The 24,666-nt window shown below is 43.8% G+C and overlaps 1 protein-coding gene across 1 annotated transcript; it reads right to left on the bottom strand.

Annotated features, from left to right (window-relative positions):
• Window positions 1-7,959: 7,959 nt before the first annotated feature.
• On the bottom strand, window positions 7,960-23,244 carry LOC131725057 (E3 ubiquitin-protein ligase TRIM39-like). Its single transcript, XM_059018494.1, has 4 exons — window positions 23,029-23,244; window positions 22,860-22,886; window positions 21,502-22,083; window positions 7,960-9,883 (listed from the first exon to the last, which is right to left on the bottom strand). Exons 3-4 carry the CDS (start codon window positions 21,836-21,838, stop codon window positions 9,333-9,335), a joined length of 888 nt encoding a protein of 295 aa, XP_058874477.1. The 5' UTR covers window positions 21,839-22,083; window positions 22,860-22,886; window positions 23,029-23,244; the 3' UTR covers window positions 7,960-9,332.
• Window positions 23,245-24,666: the final 1,422 nt, after the last annotated feature.

The raw sequence follows: 24,666 nt of genomic DNA, 5'->3' as shown, positions 1-24,666 counted from the left end.
TTATTCAGGTCAAGACCATGCTCCTCAAAAAAAGAAGTAATCTTTTGAGAAATTACCTCACCAGTCGCGTAACTTTCCAACGGGAGTAAAGCTAGCATTTCTTCACGGAAACAATTCCCATCAAATAAACGCACAGACACACATAGCTGAGCGTTGTCTGTATTTTCAGTGGACTCATCTACTGCAAGTGACATGAACTCTGCTTTTTTCAGACGGTCCAGGAGCGTGTCGAAAACTTCGGTTCCCAAAACCTCAACCCTGCGCATGATAGCAGTGTCTGAAAGTGGAATTTTCTGAATCGATGAAACTACACTTGATTTAATTTTTTCATCTCTGATTATTTCATTCACAGCTGCCAGCACGCACTCCTTCATAGTTTCAGAATCTGTGAACGGCTTCTTTTTCTTCTCAAGTATCCACGCCACACGTAAGGAAGCCGCTGCAGCTTTCTCTTGTGGAGTGAAAGATCGCACTAGAGTTGCACGGGCATGTTGGTATGAAGAGATCAGCCCCTCTACTTTTGAATTTCTAACTGCAGAGCCCTCGGGATACGTTTTTCCAAAAGCTGTGGGTCTGGTTTCAAAATGCCTTTTCACATTGTATTCTTTAACTGCGGACACACATTCATTGCACAGTAAACACATTGGCTTTGCATCAGGTGCAGCTGGCAAAATAAATAAGTACTTCTTGGTCCATTCATTGTTGAATTGATGATTTTCATCGTCAGTTTTTCTTTTCTTAGCAGCTAGAGTACAGAGAGACATGTTTAGATCACTTTCCCCCACAAAGTACAGTACCTCGCATTACGCAGAACGGAACAACGCATCGGTCTTGCATAAGACGTGCGGACTGAGTGGAGATCGGAAATAAAAAAAATACGAACAAACTATTTTTTTTCCTTGTGTGAAGGTCCGGGGCAGTGTCTGTGGAGTCGGGGTGTGAAGTCCTGACTATTGGCGGCCACTTTGATGTTGCTTGCGGGCTGGATGTGGTTCGCGGGCCGCCAGTTGAAGAGGCCTGGTGTAGGAATAACATTGGAATGGACCTGGATCACATTTGGGGTACTAATACGTAAAAGCTTGCCAGAACTGCGCCAGCACTGGATACCAGATTTGGGCCAGTTGATCCGGGCCGGTATTGGCCCGTTGTGCAAATTGACACCGGCCCGGATCTGGGCCGGCTCTCCAGCCGGTTTTGGGCCAGACGTATTTGTTGTCTGACAGTTCAGGACAATTTAAATTTTACACGACCTTCTGAATAAACGTTTTTTAAAAAATCGTGGATCAGCGCATTTGATCTCGTCACGTAAATTTGGCGGCGCGTTGCAAAGAAACTCTGGCAGCGCTGACTGTAGAGTACAGAGCTTACACACACACACACACACACACACTGACACGCACATACACGGACACTGACGCACATACACGGACACTGACGCACACACACACACTGACGCACACGCACTGACACACGCACACACACACGCACTAACACACACATACACGGACACTGACACACACACTGACGCACACACACTGACACACACATACACACACACTGACACACGCACTGACGCACACACACTGACACACACGCACTGACACACGCACACACTGACACACACACTGATACACAGACACATGCACACACCCCCCCCACACACACCGACGCACAGACACACGCACGCACACACACACTGACACACACACACATATAAATTCGAAGTAGTAAAACTATTTAGTAGAAAATATGTTATATAATTGTGTGTGTGTGAGTCGTTCTTTTTCTACTTAGTAAGCAGACACGTACCCTAAATGACTATGAATTGACTCATCTGTATTGGTACGGACGCTTTTCCCCCCCTAAATCAGAACTGCATAGCAACGCAAGTCCTGAAAAGTACGTCAAACTCCTCGCGAGGAACACTGCCCTGACTTGTGGGTCACTGGTGGCAGAAGGAACCATTTCAAAACCACAACACCCAAGCATCTGGGGTCTCACTTGCAGCAACCAGAGTGGCACTTCAGTATTCAAACAGAAATCTTGATTTCAGATTTTGAGGTTGTTTCAGCCTGACAAACTGCTTTTTATTAAAGGGGTTTACAGAAATTCACATTAAACTTGTTTTAGACAGTGAATTTGGTGGAATCCATACCAAAATATAAAGCAGTTGCTCACTATATCAGCAGATTCTTGCAGTCCCTGATGTGATTGAATTGTACTTCCTGCAGTTAGTGAATCTGTACCTGATGATGGCTCTGGAGCGGAGGCTGGAAGTGCTTGTATTCCCATCAGAGGTGACTGTTTTTAACACTACCCAGCACATGTGAACTGCTGTGAGAAAGCTGCTTGGTTTCCAAACCCAGAATTGATTTCCATGACTGCAGAGATGGAGATAAGACTCCTATTGCACAGCAATGTCACCCATTCCAGGTTTTAAGAAGAGCTTGATTAGCTACAGTGTGGTGAACAAGCTCAAGTGTATTTTACTAAACCAGTGGGGGCCAAAACAGCAAACACCGCGATGCATTGTGGGGGATCTCAACGCGATCCGCGATCGTCCCGTCAGCTGTGAGCAACAATTATTAGCGGGATTTAATATAATAGCGTCCAATGCGTAACAGCAATAATGAAACAAAACAACCACATCAACAAACACGAAACAGACGCTCTACGCGGTATCTTTTAGGCACATGTGCGCCTAATTAAAAAAAAAAGATAGACGCGCACTTCAAAAGTTGAATATCTACAGATCTTCGTTTCCTTCCTTTCTTACACAACACTTGTGCAGTTCAATACTGTTGCATCAACACAATTAAAATGGAGGGTTGTGTGTTTTTAGCTGTCTGCTCGCATGCTCCTCAGAAGGCGCTGCTTGCTGTTTATGGCAGCGCGCTGAGCTGCCTCTCCGCACACTGCGTGTCGTTTTGAAGCGCTGTGTTTAAGATATTTTCATGTTTGAACTCCTGGCTCCCTGTTAAAAATGCAGTCTGTCCTGCCATCAGTTCCCCTGCATCCTGATAAAACGGGCACAACATGGAGTTTTTTTTATTTTTATTTTTTTAAACGCTGTTAAACTGAAGCCAGGGCAAATCTTTTATCCCCTGTTGGTTGAACTGTTCGGTTGATAATTCAGTGAAACTGGCGGGTATGGGATTTGTAGTTTTTAATGTGTGATTCACAGTGGGCAGCGGACACCAATAAACTACATTCCCAGAGTGCATTGCGATTGAGCTTTGAGTTTAGATCCGACTGTGTGGTTCTTTTGTTCTCTTTTGTTTTATACTTTTCAGCTTTATAAATAAATCTCGTTTATTGTTTATATTCAACCTTTAGGGATTTCTAGTCGCATCCGTGCGTCTAAATTAAAATGTGCGTTCACACAAGCATTGTGTTCGTCTCTCATGTGCAGAAACCGGACCCATAAAAACTATAACGAGTAGATCTATCGACGTTTGAATCAGACACAAGAACAAAATATCTACAAATATCTATTCTAACAAGTATACCGGTAGTTCATTACTATAAGGTTCAGGCTGCACTCCCGATAGCTCTAGACGCATGTTCGGAACATTTTACACACCTCAGTGTAAAGAATATTTATCAGATAGGATTGTCGCTCTGCTCATCAAAATTTCCGCCCTTCAAGCTCTCTCCTTCCCGCTGCACCCAACCAGCCAATCGGAGCTCCCCTCTTGTCACCCAGCCAGCCAATCGGAGCTCCCCTCTTGTCACCCAGCCAACCAATCGGAGCAGCCCTCTTGTTACCCAGCCAGCCAATTGGAGCTCCCCTCTTGTCAACAAGCCAGCCAATCTGAGCTCCCCTTTTGTCACCCAGCCAGCCAATCGGAGCTGCCGTCTTGTTACCCAGCCAGCCAATCGGAGCTCCCCTCTTGACAACGAGCCTGCCAAAAAGAGATCCCCTCTTGTCAGCCAGCCAGCCAATCGGAGCTCCCCTCTTGTCACCCAGCCAATCGGAGCTCCCCTCTTGTCACCGAGCCAGCCAATCGGAGCTCCCCTCTTGTCACCCAGCCAGCCAATCACGTGTTGTAGACAGTGCGCGTGAGAATCAGATTATTAGGCTATAAATGATGATAATTATTATTTATTTATTAGCAGGGATTAATAATCATCCTCCGGTGAGTTTGAGCGGGCAGCAGCCTTCCAATAAATTATAAACGAATACAAGTGCTTCAATAATGGTTCTGTACGTTCTTTAAATATTGCAGATATGGTATTTTTAAATTATATTTTTTATTGATCCCGGCCGCATTTGGCTCATATTTGCACCGCATCTGCATTAGTATAAACAGGCTTGCATCGTGCGGTCCGAGTCCGGAGCGGCACCGCATCACGTGTGCGACTCCTGTGCGGGTTCGCCGGCATGAGGAGTCCGCCCCGAATCCGCCTGCTGTCTGGGAATGTATTAACGAGCTGATTCAATTATTCTAGTATGTTCGTGTAAACTAGGGAAAGAGGGATTGTTCTAGAAACTAGAACAGCCTTAAGCAAAAACACCGCTGCTTCTTAACTTTAAATATCAACAAACTGCTGACACCGCAGAACCAGCAGCGTGTTCACTGGAAATACCTTCGTGTCCTCCTTACGCAGGGAGGCTGCCTGTCACCGGGGGGATGCGTTGCTCAGATGCGGGGGATTCTGCAGCGGGTGTCGAGCCCGAGTGGGTAAGACGATGGACTGGGAATCCAGTGGGGTCTCCCCGCGCAGGCTCCAATCCTGCAGGCAACGTGTAAATATTCCTTCAGTATTCCGTGCCATTGTATAATCTCACTCAAACCACAGCTAGGATGTGTAGGAATGTTTTTCATGTGGGCACAAATCTGAGCCTGTGTTACTGAACCTCATCCAGAGGATACTCGAGTTAAAACAGGCACGGCATTCTAAAAATCTACAGCGATAAGTTTGGTTATTTGTATTTTGGGGTAAAAACAAAACGTTTTAATGAATCCATTTTATACTGTAAATAACAAATGATTGTAACACAATTTAAACTGGTAACATTGCAGATAGAACTACCTTTACACACTGTAAACAAACTGGACAGTCAACAATATCGACTTTCTAGTTAACTGAAGTGCACAGAACTCTAAACTGTAAACTAAAACCTAGGATTTATAACTAAACTGGAACACGGCTGTGGGGCAGTGTGGTTTTAAACACTTCTAAACGGTTACATTTTGTAACAACTGTCTTCCAATTTAAAAATGCGCGCCAAGAGGAAACAAGACAAACCGCAGCAGAACAGAAACAGCGGGCAGGAAATGATCCAACCAATCAGAGGCATGCAATAAGATTCTGCACGCCCTCATCCACTATGACGTCTTCAACATTTTAACAAGTATTGCCCCGTTTTGTCCAATCACGAATGAGCCGGTGTGTCTAATAGCAGGAGCGCAGACGCGCATTTACTGTTGTGAGTTTCTGAACTGCAGTGGAGATGTCTGGAAGAGGAAAGACCGGCGGTAAAACCCGTGCGAAGGCAAAGACTCGCTCCTCCAGGGCAGGACTGCAGTTAGTGATGGGAAAAGTGTAGCCTCCTGAACCACTGAACCCTCTGAATCATTTGGTTCGCAAAACGATTTACTGAACCGAAGCACACGAGGTGCTTCATGTTTTTCAGTGCCGTCTCCTGGTAGATCTGCACAGCGCAATGCATTGAGGAAACACAGACCTCTATCTCCAGAGAAGACATTTAGTAAAGTGGACAACTGCACTGACGTTTCATACACTTCTGACAATATCAAGCAATTTCATTTTTAATTTTCTCGGTTAATTGGGCATCTATACTTTATAAAGTAGAGAGGTGGAAAATAGAGGGCTCAGATCTCTGCAGTTTCCTTTTTTAAAGTTGTGTACTCTGTATCCTTTATACACGTATAATAGATCGGATGATTTTTTTTTACCAATAAATAAAATGCTTTTTTGGTTTGTTAATTTGAAAAAAATAATTTATGAAATATAAAACAGAAAGTAGCATCTGGATTTAAAAAAGAAAAATCCTTTCAGCTTGACTGAAACACCACACTGTGAGCACTGCTGACAAAAAGTACGTATTGGATAAAAAAAAAACAACTACCAGCTCCTGCTGAACACCGTTCACGGGTCACATGACCTACTGGTTCAATGAACCACTGTTTGCTTCAATTGGTTCATGTGGGGTCGAATGAGCTGAGGATTCAGCCCCATCACGAACTGCAGTTCCCAGTCGGGCGTGAACGCCCAGCGTGTCGGCGCTGGAGCCCCGGTCTATCTATCTCGAGTACCTGACTGCTGAAAGCCCGGAACAACAAGAAAACCCGAATCATCCCGCGTCACCTGCAGCTCGCTGTGCGCAACGACGAGGAGCTCAACAAGCTGATGGGAGGCGTCACCATCGATCAAGGCGGAGTGCTGCCCAACATCCAGGCCGTGCTGCTGCCCAAGAAAACCGAGAAGTAAATTACTCAGACGCCGCTTTTAGATCTTACAAGCCCCCAAAGGCTCTTTTAAGAGCCACCCACTTTTCTATAAAAGCGCATCGAATCGGTTTATTTTTCTTGTCTGAATAATGCCAAAGCGTGAGAATTGCAGCAATGACTAGTGTGTGTGGCAGCGCAGCGTTACCATGTCTGTTTGCAGCGATATCAAACACACGCCTTGCCTCAGCGGGTGTAGCTCACGTTCCCACATCATTGACACGTTCTTTACAATCAGACAATCTGATACAATATCAATGGACTGGTTTACTTTGTTTTCGATCGAGCTACACTGAAACATGCTTCCAGTTGGAAGTCCACCCCTCCCGTGATTGTGTTTTATTGCGGGGATATACACTCACTCTTGGGTCCAGAAAAGTGTCCAATCACGAAATCGTATTTTTATTTTCCTTGTTTTTTTAAAAAAAAAAATTAAGTCTGATTTATAGTTTCTGAATGGGGCTATGTTCTTTAGTGTTAAGGGTACATGTTTGGTTTATGTATTTTCTCTCGCCATAAATAAGTATTGTTTGCCTATTATTGAGCGTTTTCCGTAACAATTTTAAACACAGACTGCTTAATTTGAATGGAATGTATTTCTTAATACTGGGGATAAGCAAGCAATGTTTTCCTGAATGACTATACTGTATTTATATAAGTATGATATTCCAATAATTTAATAAAACAGCTGTAGTTTACACGGTAAGTGTTATATGTTGTTTTTAAGTTTCGCAATTGGAGCATGTTTACATTATATTATGAGTGATTTTCGCTTTTTCTTCCCAACATCGTGTTTCTTTTAAAACCATCAAATAAATCTAGATGGAAAGAGAGAGGCTACATTTTAGACCAAAATAAAAATCTGATATCAGATATAAAAGAAACGATGTTAATGTCCTTAATCAATTTCATCGTCATTATATTTTAAATAGGTAGCGATTTGTTTATTCTATTACACGATTAGAAACTGCGTGCTGAAACATCACAGAAGTGCCTCGTTTATTACAGGCGGAATCTCGGGAGGTGAACCGGTTCGGACACGTTGAGCTTGTTCGATGTGTAACAGGAACAGGGTGAGTCTCTTCTCAGAATCCGTTTGTTCTGTTTCTGTTCTAGCATCTTGGCTGACAGCGATGTGGGGATGATGGTGTTTGTGCTTACTGATGTTTTTTCAGTCGGCAAGTTCAAACAAGTATTATATCAAACCATTATATTATATCAAAAGCAACATTAATAAAATACATAAAAACAATCTCGATGTACAGTACAGACCGTCGTAAATCGAGGCTACATTTATTGTAGTCTGCCAGTATAGCAGATAGTTGTCATTGATCTAGAGCACAATGTTTGACTGACTATAGCAGCTAGACTAGAGCACAGTGTCTCTGTGAAGAATCTGCTCATGAACCCAACAGGCTTGTTATTGTTGAGAGTTATGTGGGAAGAATCACAATTAAAATGTCCAGTTTAAGGATACAATTCATTCATATGTGTAATGGTCTCATTTAATCAGCACTCTGCTGTCATGAATGTCTTTCTTTTTACGAGTTCAAGATTGCCGAGGTAAACAATTGAGCAGTAAATCACACAACACTGTTATATCTTTTATACATTTTATCAAGAAAGATAGAAAATAGATGCGCTACAAAAACAGAGCAGAAGATTCATATCAAAATAGCAGAAATCAGTTCACTGAGTTTAGCAATGAATAATATTCAGGGAGCATCTCAGCTTCAGTGTAAATATTGATTACATGGAAAATAATGCATTCATCTATTGTCTAGAAAGTCTTTTATCATTATTTATTTCTTAGCAGACACCCTTATCCAGGGAGACTTACAGCTGTTACAAAATATCACAGTACAAAATTAGAGGGGGAGGGAGGAGAGAGGAGAGAGGGAGGAGAGAGGAGAGAGGGAGAGTAGAGAAGGCAGGGTGGAGAGAGGGAGAGTAGAGAGGATAGAGGAGAGAGGGAGAGTAGAGGATGGAGGAGAGAGGGAGAGTAGAGAAGGCAGGGAGAAGAGAGGGAGAGTAGAGAGGGCAGGGTGGAGAGAGGGAGAGTAGAGAAGGCAGGGTGGAGAGAGGGAGAGTAGAGAGGATGGAGGAGAGAGGGAGAGTAGAGAAGGCAGGGTGGAGAGAGGGAGAGTAGAGAGGATGGAGGAGAGAGGGAGAGTAGAGAAGGCAGGGAGGAGAGAGGGAGAGTAGAGAGGATGGAGGAGAAAGGGAGAGTAGAGAGGATGGAGGAGAGAGGGAGAGTAGAGAAGGCAGGGTGGAGAGAGGGAGAGTAGAGAGGATGGAGGAGAGAGGGAGAGTAGAGAAGGCAGGGACAAGAGAGGGAGAGTAAAGAGGATAGAGGAGAGAGAGAGTAGAGAAGGCAGGGTGGAGAGAGGGAGAGTAGAGAGGATGGAGGAGAGAGGGAGAGTAGAGGATGGAGGAGAGAGGGAGAGTAGAGAGGATGGAGGAGAGAGGGAGAGTAGAGAGGGCAGGGTGGAGAGAGGGAGAGTAGAGAGGGCAGGGTGGAGAGAGGGAGAATGGGAAAGGGAGGGGATTAACATATCAGAGGGAAGGAAAGAGAAAGAGAGGAGAGCCATAGGGGAGGCAGAGAGGAGAGCAGAAGAGGAGAGAAAGAGGGATCTGGAGATGGAGAGGTGGAGGGGAAAGAGAGAGAGAGAGAGACAGGAAGGGAGAGTAGGAAAGGGGGTGTAGAGAAATAAGGAGGGGCTCAGGGTAAGAGGGTGGAAGAGAGAGGATTTCTTCTCATCAGCCCAGAAGAGTGCAGAGAGAGTGTCAGTGAAAGTGAAGAGGAGATTGTCTGAGCTGTTTGAATAGTTTCCTGGTTCAGACAGCAATGTGTGTTTAATCTGCAGCGCTGACAGGGTCAGGGTCAGGGGACTCCAGCACAAGGTCTGTATCACTGTCCAGAGTATAGAAGAATGGATAGAGTTTCTCATTGGGTTTGAACTCCATGTCAGTGAAAGTGTAGATGTGAGATCTGGTCTCCACATTGTAAAAGGAGAGCTGCCCTTCCTCATAATCCAGATACACCCCCAGCTTCTGGGGCTTCAGGCTCCGGGGGAGGGGGGTCTCGGGGTCAGTGAGAGCAATGAACTCATCTCCACTCCACCTGACAGTCCAGTAACCCTGCTGGGGGGTCATGCTGAACCCCCCCTTCCTCTTGGCAGACTCTCTGCTGACTCCTAATCTCCACCATGTATTCCCCTCCACCTGCACCTGCCAGTAGCGTCTCCCCGAGGTGAAACCCTCCCTGCCCAGCACACAGGGCCAGCGATCAAATCTCTCTGGACTGTCAGGGAGATCCTGCCGTGTCTCTCCCAGTCTCACTCGTTTCCCCTCCGCAGACAGGATGAGCCGGGGGTGTGCTGTATCAGGGTCCAGAGTCACATCAACTGTGGAACAGAGAGGATACATTATTATTATTATTATTATTGTTATTATTATTATTATTATTATTAGGCTTCCAGGCCAGAATGGCCGGGAAGCCTATTGTTGTTGTAAAGATTTTTATTATTATTATTTAAGAATCGCTTGCTCTATAACCGTGTTATTTTATAATTGTAGCTGACCAGCTTCTATGCAGTAATCGCCACCTTTTCCACAGCTCACTGCTTCAGCCATAACCTTATACCTATTTAACCTTATCTTGTTACCTGTAGTATCCCACTATTAGAACAAAAAACGAAATATCACTGTGTTTTGCATTAACCAGCAGAAAAAAAACAAAGTTTGACCTTTAACTACGGGGTGGTACAAGGTTGCCCTCTTGTGGTGAACTGTACAACAGTCTCTGGAGACAAAGACTGCTTTGCAAAATCTCACCACAAGAGGCCGCTTATGACCATGAAAACATGAGCATAAGAATTCCGATATTTTTTGGAAAACTAATTCGGATATCAAAAGTCATGTAAACACAGTTTTCGGAAAATGTATCGGAATATTCCTTAGGTCAGTTTTCGGAAAACAGCACCTAGAAATTTCCGATTCAATTCCGAAAACCAACCAAATGTATATCATGTATACGCACTTTTCAGAAAACTTATTCTGATAGCGTACTGCACATGTGCAAACTCGGACCTTCATTCCTGCACGTGGTTTTAGAAAACAGAGAAAATAATAATAATAATATGTAATCAGTCTGCATGGATCCATTTGCTCCGTTGAATCGTATTTTGTCATACTTGTACTTGGTATAACCGAAGTCATTGTATTTTATCCTGCTCTTAATTGTATTAATACTTGTACTGTGATTCATGAAATGTATTGTAGCGATCTCGGTTAACGCAGGCAGGCGCATCACCCAGGGCGAGGCAATCCACACACGAGCGGAGGGCGGGCGCGAACCCGGAACCTCTCGCACTAAAGCATAGCGCTGATACCACTGTATAAAAGAGCCGGCTCCTTTGCAAGGAGCGTATATCGGGCTTATGTCTCTGTGTGTGATTACGTCACCTACCAGCCCTGCTGCCAATCCTCGTGCACGCTACACTCTCCCCTGCCAGCCTCAAGTCCGCCCCAGACTTGCTCACCAGGCTACAGTCTGACGAGTGTGTACCGGGGTACCTGCGTCCACTTCTGACACCAGTGTAGCGATCTTGTCAGGTTTATGAAGCAGGACTCATGGAGACAGTGTGGAATTCTCGGTCTCGAATTTTTATTGAAATAAACAGAGAATTCCTGTCAGGAGCCGGAATTCATGCCACCAAAACAACAAACCCTTATTTATCCTCTACTGCCATCTCTCGCTTTCTCTCAAGTCGCTGTCACTCTCTCTCACTCTCAGTCTCTCTCCCCTCTGTCACTCATGCACCACCTTATATAACCTCTCCTCATCTCCCGCCGCTGACCGGCTCAACCAATCGACCCCATGGTCTGCAGTCCCCCTTTTCCCGCTGCTAACTAACGGCGTGACCCGTTCCCCTTACAATACACATAACATAAAAGATAGACAAGACAAACGGGACAGACAACAAGTCCTGCAACAATACAACTGTCCGGGTCGTTACAGTATTTTTGTTTATGACTGTAAGTCCCCCTGGATAGGGCATCTGCTAAGAAATAAATAATAATAAGAAGAAGAAGTATTTTTTAATAGCCCATACTGAAGCAGCACATGTTTTCCAGCTTTAAAATTATGTGATCATTTTAAATAATGTCTGCAAAGGAAACTGGTAATATAGAACAGGAAGAGCTGTTGGAAAGGCTGATTGCACATTGTGGGGAATCTGAATAGAGGTATAGGATAGTAATCTTTGAATTTAAGACCTGACACTTCGATAAAGCACTTGTTATTGGATTGGTATCCGTTCTATCGCAGAAAAAATGTCCGGTCTGTTCAAATCGTACTTAGGGTACTACAGTACTTTGCATGCGAAAATATCCTGCGTTTTCTGAAAATTTCAATCCATTTATACAGCTGAATTCTAATTAGACTTTCTGTCGTTAATTATGTAAACACAGAAAAGTGACGTTTTAAGAAAATCAGTTTTCTGATTCAGTTTTCCGAAAACATTAGTTTTCATTAAACACTTTGTCATGTAAACGTACTGAATGTTTTAAATGTTAATAGCTAATTAGTCACAAAAACATATTCATCAGAGGCATCAATTGAATTTTTAAATGAATGTTATCAAGTACAGGAGTTAGTATGAAAACGTTTCTACAAAAGAACAAACCCATTCCAGCTCCTCAAAGCTGAGCCCGCGGTACAAACGCATTCAAACTCCTGCAGCTGCCTGTTGTGTTCTTTATACTTTGCAAAACGTATTCTTTGGAAGCGGACTCGACATATTGTAATTTTATTAATACTGAACACACTGTTTACATCTGAAGCAGAGCGATCACATGACCTTAACCAGTGGCGGAGGAAGAGGAAGATGAGCCCCCCTCCCCAAACGTTAATTTAACCCTTATTTATAAACATCAAACACACCAAATCAAGTGTTCAATACTGAACTATATTTAATTGTCAGAATGTCAGCACGTATGAAACAGTGCGTCATAAGAACGTGTTCTACTGACCGACTATTTGATTCTGCGTACATCTGAACATCCAACACGACACTATTATTAATGATAAACGAACCGGTTTAATCACCAATCCTACCAGGACTCCCCAATTCTGCGATCACAGAAATGGGTTAGGGTTGGCGGACTGTCAATCAAAGAAATTCACAGATCAGAGCTTCCAGATTGGCTTCCTGTAGGCGGGATGTGGGGCAGTGTTATGGTCAGGGGCGGATCAATAGCAGGTGCAGCCCCATATTTCTCAATTCCTGTGAAATCTTTTGGCGGGGGGGGGGGGGGGGGGATACTAGTGTGGCACAGAGGGGAGCTCGCCCAATCCATCGGCTCAATTAAACAAGGACAGACACACACACATAACTCAAAATAAACAAAAACGCAGTCCAAGGTGAAACTGACGTTTACCTGAGTGCAGTCTGCACCCCTCCCTCTGAATCCACAAACTACAATGAGGAATATTTTCATAACCTCCTGTGGCAATGTGCCCCGCCCCTGTGTGCATTTGTGTGTTATGTGTTGTATGTTGCGTGTGTTAATGTTGGTGTATAGTCATTGGTACACGGGATATAAACGGGTCTGTGTTTCACGTGTGATTTAAAAATGTAGATTTATATTTAGGCACGGGATTGCACTATCACTTCACGTACATTTAAAGTATGTAATAATATGTGAGCACGGGGTTGCACGTAATGAATTCACGTGCTGGGATTCAAGTGAATAATTAATTAGTAATTGAATCCCAGCACAACAGTATATATAGACACATTTTCATTCACTCGGGGTTGGGTGTTCGTGAGTGGAGAACGGGAGAGAGAGAGAGGAGTTAAAATAAACGGAAAGAATAATAAAAATAATAGTAAGTGTTTTCACTCACCATGTTTGTTTGTCTCCGTGCACTGTCTGTTTACTGTTTAGTACGTTTTGTTTGTCTGTTTATTTTGGCTACAAGTGCCGTGTCCTGTTTTGTGTTCTGTTTAAACCTTTTACTTTGTTAATAAACGCTGAGTGCTACCATTTGCACTCAGCTTCTCATCACCACCGTCTGTCTGTGTGTTTCTCTCTCTGGTCTGAGTTCCTCCCTGCAGCCAGCCTGTCACACCTCCACACAGAGATCAGCCATTTCCAGACCCAGGGAAATGTGTTGCTCTGTGGGGATTTCAACACCAGAACAGGAACAGAGCCTGACTGTAGAAGCACACAAGGTAACAGCCATGTATTTGGACAAACCCCTCTGTAACTCACACCTACCTCAATCCACAGAAACAACCCTGATTGTATTGTGAACACAAATGGGAGGCAGTTAGTGCATCTCTTTCAAGCCTGGGGTCTGTACATCATTAATGGTAGGATCAGAGGGGACTCTTTAGGTAGATTCACATGCTGCTCAGCTCTTGGGACTAGCATAGTTGATTACTCCATTACTGACCTGGACCCCTCCTTTATTAATGCATTCACTGTCAGGCTACAAACACGTCTGTCAGACCACAGTCAAATTACTGTGTTCCTACAAAGAACAGGACAGCCCAGTAACACACTAATACAGCCATGCAAGCTGTACCATCTGAACCATACTTATAAATGGGCTCCAAACAGCACAGAGGAATTCGATAAAGCAACTGGCTCTCCTGAAATCACTAACCTTACTGACACCTTCCAAATCACACAGTGCCAGCCTAATGTGAGAGGAGTAAATCTGGCAGTTAAACACGTGAATGAAATATTAGAAAAAACAGCAAGCAAGGCAAATCTCAAAAAAATGAACAAGTAAAAAACAATCAGAAGCACAAACCCAAAGAAAAATGGTTTGATGATGAATGTGAAACAATAAGGAAAAAACTAAGACAAGAATCAAATCAAAAACATCATCAGCCACACAACCCAGATTTACACCTCAGGTACTGCGAGACCCTAAAGCAACACAAACACACCCTGAAACAGAACAAAGAGAAACACATGAACACAACCCTCACAGACACGGAGGAATCTATTAACCAAAATCAGTTCTGGGAATGTGGAACAATATGAACTCCACACACAAACAAGAACTGACAATACAAAATGGAACTACACCCACCCCTCGTTATATCGGCCCTCGCTATCCTGCGGATTCGGATATATCGCGCTCCTGGAGTCGGCTCCCCATCTTTACTGTCTAACTGCGCATGCCTTACCTGCAGTATACAATCGGCACTTAGAATTACTGTGCGTTTTATTCTGTACTGCACATCACAAACAACAATATACAAAACAATTAAAAACAAAGCATTACTATCGTACTGTTATCATACACACACACTGCACAATAACACAAAGCTAATTAAATATCTACTTGCTGAAGCGGTTTTTATTTTAGCCAGCGAGGTGTTCACTTGTGGCAGCAGCAATGCTCTAGCAAAATTCACACGGCAGTGACGTCAGCTCCCTAGCAACAAGCCTTTCGGGAGTGGATTCTTTCAATGCAGCGGGTTTGGGCATCTGAGAAAGGAGAGGAAGACTCATGAAATTAATTGGAGACTGAAGTTACCCTCCGCTGTACAAATTAAAACAGTAAGCTGCTTTTTATATGAAAAATGAGAGAAAGCGGGTTGCGTAGAGGATTTATACTGGACCCTGACGCCCCTGATAAAACGAGGGCGTGGTTGTACAGTATTTGTTATCAGCCTATTTGTTTTTCTGTGGGTCTCTCGCAATATCACAGCCCTCGATATATAGTGGATTTGTATTGGACCCCGACACCTGCGATATATTGAGTGGGTGTGTATCTGGAAAAACTATTTTGAAAATCTTTACAAGGAAACCCTACAAGAGGATTTTACAACAGAGCAAAATTTAATTTGGGAAAAAACTTTAGAACTATCTATTAAAGACAATCAAAATCCACTGGACTTCCCAATCTCCCCGCAGGAGCTAGCAGAGAAGCTCCAGGGACTCAAACCCAGGAAAGCCTGTGGCCCGACAGCATCAGTACTGAGATGCTCAAACACAGCAGCCCTGAGCTGCAGGAGGCCCTGCTTAAAGTATTCAACCTGGTACTACAGGAAGGCTGCTTCCCTGACATCTGAAACCAAGGGCTTATATCCCCAATTTACAAAAGTGGAGACAAATTCAACCCCAACAACTACCGAGGCATCTGTGTGAGCAGCAACCTGGGGAAGGTATTCTGCAGTATCATCAATACCCGAATACTGGCCAGATTGGATTTCTACCAAATTACCAATGACCATATTTACACCCTCCACACACTAATCAACAAACATGTACAACAAAAAAATAAAGGAAACATTTTCTCTTGTTTTATAGACTTTAAAAAAGCATTTGATTCCATTTGGCATGAAGGTTTAAATGATAAAATTCCACAACATGGTGTAGGGGATAAAACTTATGACATAATAAATAAAGTCAATGTACTCAGAAAACAAGTGTGGAATAAAAATTGGCAACAAAAGAACAGAATTCTTCACACAGGGTCGTGGAGTGAGACAGGGCTGCAGTCTGAGTCCAACACTGTTCAATATTTACATCAGTGAATTAGCAGCGGTGTTGGAGCAGTCTGCAGCCCCTGGCCTCACTCTACACGACAAATAAATTTAATTCCTGCTCTACACAGATGACCTGGTCCTGCTGTCACCCACAGAGCAGGGGCTACAGCAGAGCCTGTCACTGCTAGAGCAGTACTGTCAGACCTGGGCCCTGACAGGAAACATGAAAAAGACCAGAATTATGATCTTAAAAAGGCCAGATCTCAAAGAAGCAGGTCCCACTTCACTCTACACAACACCACCCTAGAACACACCACACAATATACATACCTAGGCCTGACCATCAGTACGTCAGGGAGCTTTAACCTGGCAGTGAATGCACTAAAAGAAAAAGCCTGCAGAGCTTTTTATACTATCAAAAGGAGGCTTTATAAAATAAATCTACCTGTCAGAATCTGCATGCAAAAACATCATTATTATTTATTTCTTAGCCGACGCCCTTATCCAGGGCGACTTACAATTGTTACAAGATATCACATTATTTTTACATACAATTACCTATTTATAGTTGGGTTTTTACTGGAGCAATCTAGGTAAAGTACCTTGCTCAAGGGTACAGCAGCAGTGTCCTCCACCTGGGATTGAACCCACAACTCTCCGGTCAAGAGTCCAGAGCCCTAACCACTGGGTAGAGCAGAAAACACCAAACCATGCATGCAGGGCTGAATTAGGCTGCTACCCACTGCTCACCAACATGCAAAAAGAGCACTACAATTAGGGCAGCAGTGGTTAGGGCTCTGGACAGGTGGGGGACACTGCTGCTGTACCCTTGAGCAAGGTACTTTACCTTGATTGCTCCAGTAAAAAAAACCCAACTGTATAAATGGGTAATTGTATGTAAAAATAATGTGATATCTTGTAACAATTGTATGTCGCCCTGGATAAGGGAATCTGCTAAGAAATAATTAATAATAATAATAATAATAATAATAATAATAATAATAATAATAATAATAATCTAAACAGAAGTGAGCCAGACTCCCTCCAGTACAAGGCACTCTAACCCAAGAGCTCAGCCCAGGGTCCTGAAGCTCAATGCACTAACCCACACTAACACTAACCAGCTTCAGGACAGCTCTGCTACAGCACTGCCAATCAGAGTCAACCAAACTGTAACACAAATCAAAAACTCCGATCTGGAACATTGGGACAAAGAAACAAAAACCCCAATTAAACTGGATTGCTATCGGGCCCTAAAAAGAGACTTTACTCTGGAGGGGATCTCTTCACTGTCAGAGATACAAAGCAGAGGCAGATCCTGACCAAGTACAGGCTCAGTGACCACAGCCTGGCCATTGAAAAGGCCGACACAGGCAGACCTGGCTACCCAGAGAGAACAGGCTCTGTGGTCACTGTGAGACAGCATAGGATGAGACAGAGATGCACTTTCTCCTACACTGTGAGAAATACAACCAAACAAGGGACAAATTCCTTAGAAAAATGACATCCCACAACTGGCTGACCCAGAAAAACTGGCAGTCCTACTGGGAGCAGTACACACAGCCCCACTATTGTTATTGTAAATATATTGTTCATATGATATGTAATGTAATTGCTTTGGCAATACTGCTGATGACTGTCATGCCAATAAAGCACCTTTGAATTGAATTGAATTGAGAAGAGAGGGAGGGAAGGAGAGAAGAGACGGGAGAGGGAGAGGATAGAGAGGGGAGAGGAGTAGAGAGAGAGGGAGAGAAGAGAGATGGGAGAGGGAGGGAGAGAAGAGGGGAGAGAGGGCAGACGAGAGAGAGTAGAGAGAGGGAGAGGAGAGAGGAGGGTATGATGGAGGGAGGGAGAGGAGAGATAGGGGAGAGGGAGGAGAAAGAGGAGGGTATGGGGGAGGGAAAAGGAGAGAGGAGAGGGAGGGAGAGGAGAGAGGGAAAGGAGGGTATGATGGAGGGAGGGAGAGAGAAGATGAGAGGGAGAGGAGAGATAGGAGTGAGGGAGGGAGAGGGAGAGAGGAGGGACTAGTCACATGACTCCCCCACCCCCCACTCCTCCACATACACGGGAGAGAAGGGTCGTGTCGTGTGTGAAGTTGTGAGGGGGCTCGATTAGGGCGGGTTTGATCATTTTCAAAGCAATTTGCACCCTGTCAAGGATGCTGGGTTCAGGATCAAAGGTTTCAGTGTCATCTTACACACATGAATGTGGATCAGGGCAGACTGAGGCTGATAGGTGGGATCGATATTTGTTTTTTAAAATGTGGAAACCCACGCTCACAAGCAGCACTGCTTAACTCTTTAAGGACCAAGCATTTATAATGTGGTTAACCCTTTAAGGACCAAACATTTATAATGTGGTTAACCCTTTTTGGTAGTAGTTGACTCTTCCTATAAAAATTCACTAAACATCTATTTTTTAGAGTAGCATCTTGGAACTGTTCTTTTCTTCTGAACACTCTGGAGAGCATTATAAAGCACTTCAGAAACCAGACAAGCTTTTCACTTTTTTTTCAAAACGATATTTCGTTTATTTTCTTTTTTTAACGTTAAGTATTTTTCTATTATTTTGTATTCTGCTTAGAGATACATGTATAAAAATGTCTTATTCTATGACCCGATGGACCTTACAATACTTCCTGAAAGTTTTGTTGAAAAATATTGATGTTTGGCCAAATTACAAGAGACACTGTTTCACCTGAGTGATTGCAATGACAGAATACACGTTTATCCTCAGGGTCTTTAGAAGCAATAATGGACACTACTCTCGATTATTTACTCAAAATAAATATGTATAAATAAAATAATAGTTCTTCACTCCATTATTTTCAGCAATAAGGAAAAAATAATAAATAAATGTAGTCCCTGAAACAAGAACCCTTATATCCACTCGTTCAATATTTAGAAATGTTGTAAAAACATATATATTAAAACACGAGACAGAATAAATGTTCTAATATTACTATAAGTTGAATATATTGAATTTATAGTGTTTCCCGGTTATTTTCTTTGCTGTAAACAAGTTCCTGTGTCATGTTTTGTCTCTGCGTGTTGCTATGAAATGCCTCTGTCCTTTACAAATGAAACGCCAGTCTCTGTGACATCACACGAATAAACAACCAATCAGGCAGTGAAGTTCAACCCCTCCCCTATCCAACGACATGCGTTAACAAGCTGTACTGCAAAGTATGGTGTCCCAGCAAGTGAAAGAAACGAAGTGTGTTTTAATCGTGTTTACCCGATCACGGACCCAGAATGACACTTCAGTATGATCGTGTTACACCATCACATCCTTAAAGGGTTAATGGCAGTGTCAGAGACAACAACTAGAGTTTCTGAATGTTTAACTAGGAGTCTGGATTGCTGGTTATTACAATTTAACAAATCATCTCACAGTCTCTGTTTATTTCAATATCCTACCACCACATTCCAGCCCTGGGGATTCAAAAGCAAGAAACAAAACACTTCTTCACTGTATTAGTGCTGTTAAACACGTTAGCTTGACAGCACAACAGTATCTATAGAAGGATACAACTGAGGGAACAAAATGTTATTTTAAGTAAAATGCTGAAGTAAATGTATTTTTTAAACTCATGTTTAAATGTAACGGCTCTCAAGCATCGACTCCTCCTCTCATCCGCGCTCAGTCTGGGAAGTGAAGCGTCAGTGAGCTTTCACAATGCCACTCCCCGGAACTATATCCCTCTTCTGTGAGTGGTGTCCATCAAAAGAAATGACTGATGTTATGAACTGGAGTGATTCTACCTATCACTATCCATTTTGTTTTATTAAATCTTGAAGCAGCCAATGATAGCGCTAGCAGGGAGGGACTAACCCTCCAGCCTAAAGTGAAATATGGGGACTGGTATTTAGCTATGATCAGTGATAATAAGCTCAGTTATCCGGAGATCACTGACAGATCCCAGAGACTATGAGACTTAAACGAAAATCGGGAGGTTAGGCAGATATGGGTCACAGTCAGATAATGTGCACCCTCACTGAGAAAAATGCTTTCCTGTTAGAAATGCACTGACGGTATGGAAGTCCGTATTTGTTTTTATTGGTGCGCGTGCGTAGCTGCGTACCAGTTATGTGAACCCCTGCCTATCAGCATCCATGACATTTTTATGAACCATTTCAGAATGTTCAATTTAAAACTAAATAGCTGCACAACTAAAATCTCATCGTTGTTATTTTTCAGACTCTTCATAGTGTGTAGAAGAGTCAGGCAGGTACACATGGAGGTGTGACACAATCCTCACACTGTGTGAAGAGTCAGGCAGGTACACATGGAGGTGTGACACAATCCTCACACTGTGTGAAGAGTCAGGCAGGTACACATGGAGGTGTGACACAATCCTCACACTGTGTGAAGAGTCAGGCAGGTACACATGGAGGTGTGACACAATCCTCACACTGTGTGAAGAGTCAGGCAGGTACACATGGAGGTGTGACACAATCCTCACACTGTGTGAAGAGTCAGGCAGGTACACATGGAGGTGTGACACAATCCTCACACTGTGTGAAGAGTCAGGCAGGTACACATGGAGGTGTGACACAATCCTCACGCTGTGTGAAGAGTCAGGCAGGTACACATGGAGGTGTGACACAATCCTCACACTGTGTGAAGAGTCAGGCAGGTACACATGGAGGTGTGACACAATCCTCACACTGTGTGAAGAGTCAGGCAGGTACACATGGAGGTGTGACACAATCCTCACACTGTGTGAAGAGTCAGGCAGGTACACATGGAGGTGTGACACAATCCTCACACTGTGTGAAGAGTCAGGCAGGTACACATGGAGGTGTGACACAATCCTCACACTGTGTGAAGAGTCAGGCAGGTACACATGGAGGTGTGACACAATCCTCACACTGTGTGAAGAGTCAGGCAGGTACACATGGAGGTGTGACACAATCCTCACACTGTGTGAAGAGTCAGGCAGGTACACATGGAGGTGTGACACAATCCTCACGCTGTGTGAAGAGTCAGGCAGGTACACATGGAGGTGTGACACAATCCTCACACTGTGTGAAGAGTCAGGCAGGTACACAGCTGGAGGTGTGACACAATCTTCATGCTGTATTTTGCCATCACCTTCATTTCTCAGTTAATTTATGTGATGTGAATAAAAATATCAAAACAATTGATATGATGTTGTAAAGATATCTCAGCAATGCGTTTAGCACAGGAGACAGCAATGGAAAGAGTGTGTTTGTTATAAACACTAAAGCGTGTTCTGTAATAATTTAAACTTATACATTGCTGTTATTGTAACAACTGCAGACTTTTTATTATGACATGAACTTCTCAATACTATAAAACAATAAAACCTGCATGACCCATGTTGTTATTATTATGAAAAGCAATGGCTAGCTGTGTGTTTGTTGAAAACACTAAAGGGTGTTCTGTAACACTTCAAACCAGATAGGAGTTATAGAAATGAATAATAAATCAACAAGCAAATCAGCCTCTAGCAAACAAGTAGTAAAGTGAACCAGTACCTGATGCAGCAAGAATCCCTTTCCAGACTAGAAGAAAGAAAGAGCTGTCATTCATCTTCCCCGGGGACACCAGTGCAAGGTCTTTGTATTCCAACGTCCAGAAGAATGGATAGAGTTTCTCATTGGGATTGAACATGTCAGTGAAAGTGTAGATGTGAGATCTGGTCTCCACATTGTAAAAGGAGAGCTGTCCTTCCTCATAATCCAGATACACCCCCAGCTTCTGGGGCTTCAGGCTCCGGGGGAGGGGGGTCTGGGGGTCAGTGAGAGCAGTGAACTCATCTTTATCTTCATCTCCATCCCACCCCACAGTCCAGTAACCCTGCTGGGGGGTCATGCTGAACTCCTCCTTCCTTGGGGCAGACCCTCTGCTGACTCCTAATCTCCAGAATGTATTCTCTCCCACCCCCAGCTCCCAGTAGTGTCTCCCTGAGGTGAAGCCCTCACTGCCCAGCACACAGCGCCTGTAATCAAATCTCTGGGGATTGTTATGATCCTGCCTTTTCCTTCTCACTTGTTTCTCATCCACAGGCAGGGTGAGTCGGGGGTGTGCTGTATCGAGGTCCAGAGTCAAACTGTCAACTGTGAAGAAGAGAGGAGACAATAATAATAATAATAATAATAATAATAAAAATAATAATAATCCATCCATTATCTTTAACCGCTTAATCCTATAGAGGGTTGCGGTGAGCTGGAGCCTAACCCGACAGACACAGGGGCGCAAGGTGAGACTCTACACCCTGGATGGGACGCCAGTCCATCGCAGGGCAACTAAGGGACAATTTAGAGAGGCCAATCCACCTAGCCAGCATGTCTTTGGACTGTGGGAGGAAACCGGAGTACCTGGAGAAAACCCAGCGAACACGGGGAGAACATGCAAACTCCACACAGACAAACCCTTGAGACTGGACTCGAACCCAGGACCCTGGCACTGTGAGGCAGCATCGCTAACCACCGCACCACCGTGCCGCCAATAATAATAATAATAATAATGTGAGCGTTTATAGTGTGCTCTCTGTATCAATTATATGGCCAGAAGTTAAAAAGCAAAGTGGCAGCAAAGGGGTAATTGTTACTGGACTCCAGCAAAGAAACTCAAAGAATACAGCTGCTTACCAAAAATGAAGACAGTTTACTGAAAGTGTTGTGTCTCTATACAGTAGAAATCTCATGACTCAGTGTGGCATTCATATGAGGTCAATGCCATGGTCACCAGCACCTTTAGCATGCAGGGTTTACATGACCCTGCTACCCTGAAGTCACTTTTTATTATAGATGTAAACACAGTGAGTGAGACGGGGCTCCCTGCTGTTCTTTTACCCTCCACTGTAAAAGGAATCCATTGAAGAGACACATACCTGCTGAGCTGAGGATCCACTTCCATTCTAGAACACAGAAATAAAGAGAGCATTATTTTACAATCACTCCTCCTGTACTTTCTACAGTTCAGAAGATGTGCAGCACACACTAACTGGCAGGGCTGTGCTGGGGTGAGTCAGGCTGTGGATTTCCACACACTCTACATACCTGATTTAAGGACCTCTCGCTTCACAGACTCTGTGAAAGAAGAGAGCTGGATTACATTCTGCACACTGAGGTGTAAAATCTATTGCGCACTATTGTGGAGAGCTGCATGTAAATACAGTAGGGTTCGCAGGAGTGACAGAAAACAAAGTGTTGTTCACCACAATTCCCTTTTAATAACATTGGAGCCGCTCATACAAGAGGCAGGCTTGTTCTGACAGCCCCCCTCCTCCCCGATAGCCAGCACACATCTCTCCAGAGAAACGAACTCCTCTGTCAGCTTGGCTTGTTCTGACACCCCCCCATCTCCCCGATAGCCAGCACACATCTCTCCAGAGAAACAAACTCCTCTGTCAGCTTGGCTTGTTCTGACACCCCCCCATCTCCCCGATAGCCAGCACACATCTCTCCAGAGAAACAAACTCCTCTGTCAGCTTGGCTTGTTTTGACGGCCCCCCACCTCCCCGATAGCCAGCACACATCTCTCCAGAGAAACGAACTCCTCTGTCAGCTTGGCTTGTTTTGACGGCCCCCACCTCCCTTATTAGACCAGACATCATCTGACCACACGGGCTAGTTCTTCAGGGGTTTTATTCACAATTCCCTTTTCAATAACCTGATCAGCAGTGCCACTGAAACAACAACAATCAAACCACTCAGACGAGAGGCGGACTGTATGTTCACAGCCCTCCACCTCCCTGATAGCGAGTGCACATTTCTGCAGTGAAATGAACTCCTTTATTCCGTGCCTACGGGTCAGCCTTTAATAGGAGAAGTTTGAAGGTGGCCTCCCTCTAAACCTGCCTATCCTGGCCCCCTTTTTAAAATACTTCTAAACAGCATAACAAAAGGCACAGTAAAACAAGAAAAAAAACAATAGCGACAACTTTCAGCAGCGTTCAGACACTCCCTGCCCTATCCACACCCAGTGTACAGATTGATAGAGATAGATAGATAGCCTAACCCTTTCAGTAGCGTTCAGACACTCTCTGTCCCCTCCCCCCTCCACACCCAGTGTACAGATTGATAGAGATAGATAGATAGCCTAACCCTTTCAGCAGCGTTCAGACACTTTCTGCTCCCTGCCCTATTAATGTACACCGCTTTAAGATTAATAAACTCACCTGTAAAGAGTCGGGGCTTAGAGAACAAAAGGTAGCCTCATTCAGGTGTAGGGAGGCTCCCTCGTAAGCAGACAGAGAGATAGTTCTCGTGGTTGCAGATACGGGCCTGATCGCTGAGTGTATAAACGCTATTGGCGAAAACTGGGAATTACAGAGATTTGCCCATTGTACTGAAAGTGTAGGAACTGCAGTTATGCAGTTACATAAATGGACCAGTTACATAAATTTAGATTGTGCACTGCTTTGAAATTCACATGTCGGGACTCAGTTTTGAAATTCACATGTCGGGACTCAGTTTTGAAATTCTTTTAAAGCATCATTTTGTCAGGCCTCAGGACCGCTCAGAAGGGCCCATGACAGATGTATTAAAATATTTACAAGACAAAATTTAAAACATTAAGTCATTATAAATAAATAAATACATATTATAAATATATATATTAAGGATTTCTCCTTCAGTCTCAGTGAGCACACCCCCAATACACCAATTTAACTGAAAAGAATCTAAGTCATGGAT

The sequence above is a fragment of the Acipenser ruthenus genome, chromosome 60 (assembly GCF_902713425.1).
Source record: "Acipenser ruthenus chromosome 60, fAciRut3.2 maternal haplotype, whole genome shotgun sequence".
NCBI lineage: Eukaryota > Metazoa > Chordata > Actinopteri > Acipenseriformes > Acipenseridae > Acipenser > Acipenser ruthenus.
The sequence above is the reverse complement of the archived record's forward strand: the minus strand, read 5'-3'. Positions and strand labels throughout refer to the sequence as shown.

Coding starts and splice junctions, on each gene's coding strand:
- LOC131725057 (XM_059018494.1), bottom strand. CDS start 21,838: ATGACCCCCCAGCAGGGTTACTGGACTGTGGGGTGGGATGGAGATGAA. Junction 9,884..21,501: donor AGGGATTCTTGCTGCATCAG/GTACTGGTTCAC, acceptor TCTGTTCCACAG/TTGATGTGACTCTGGACCCT.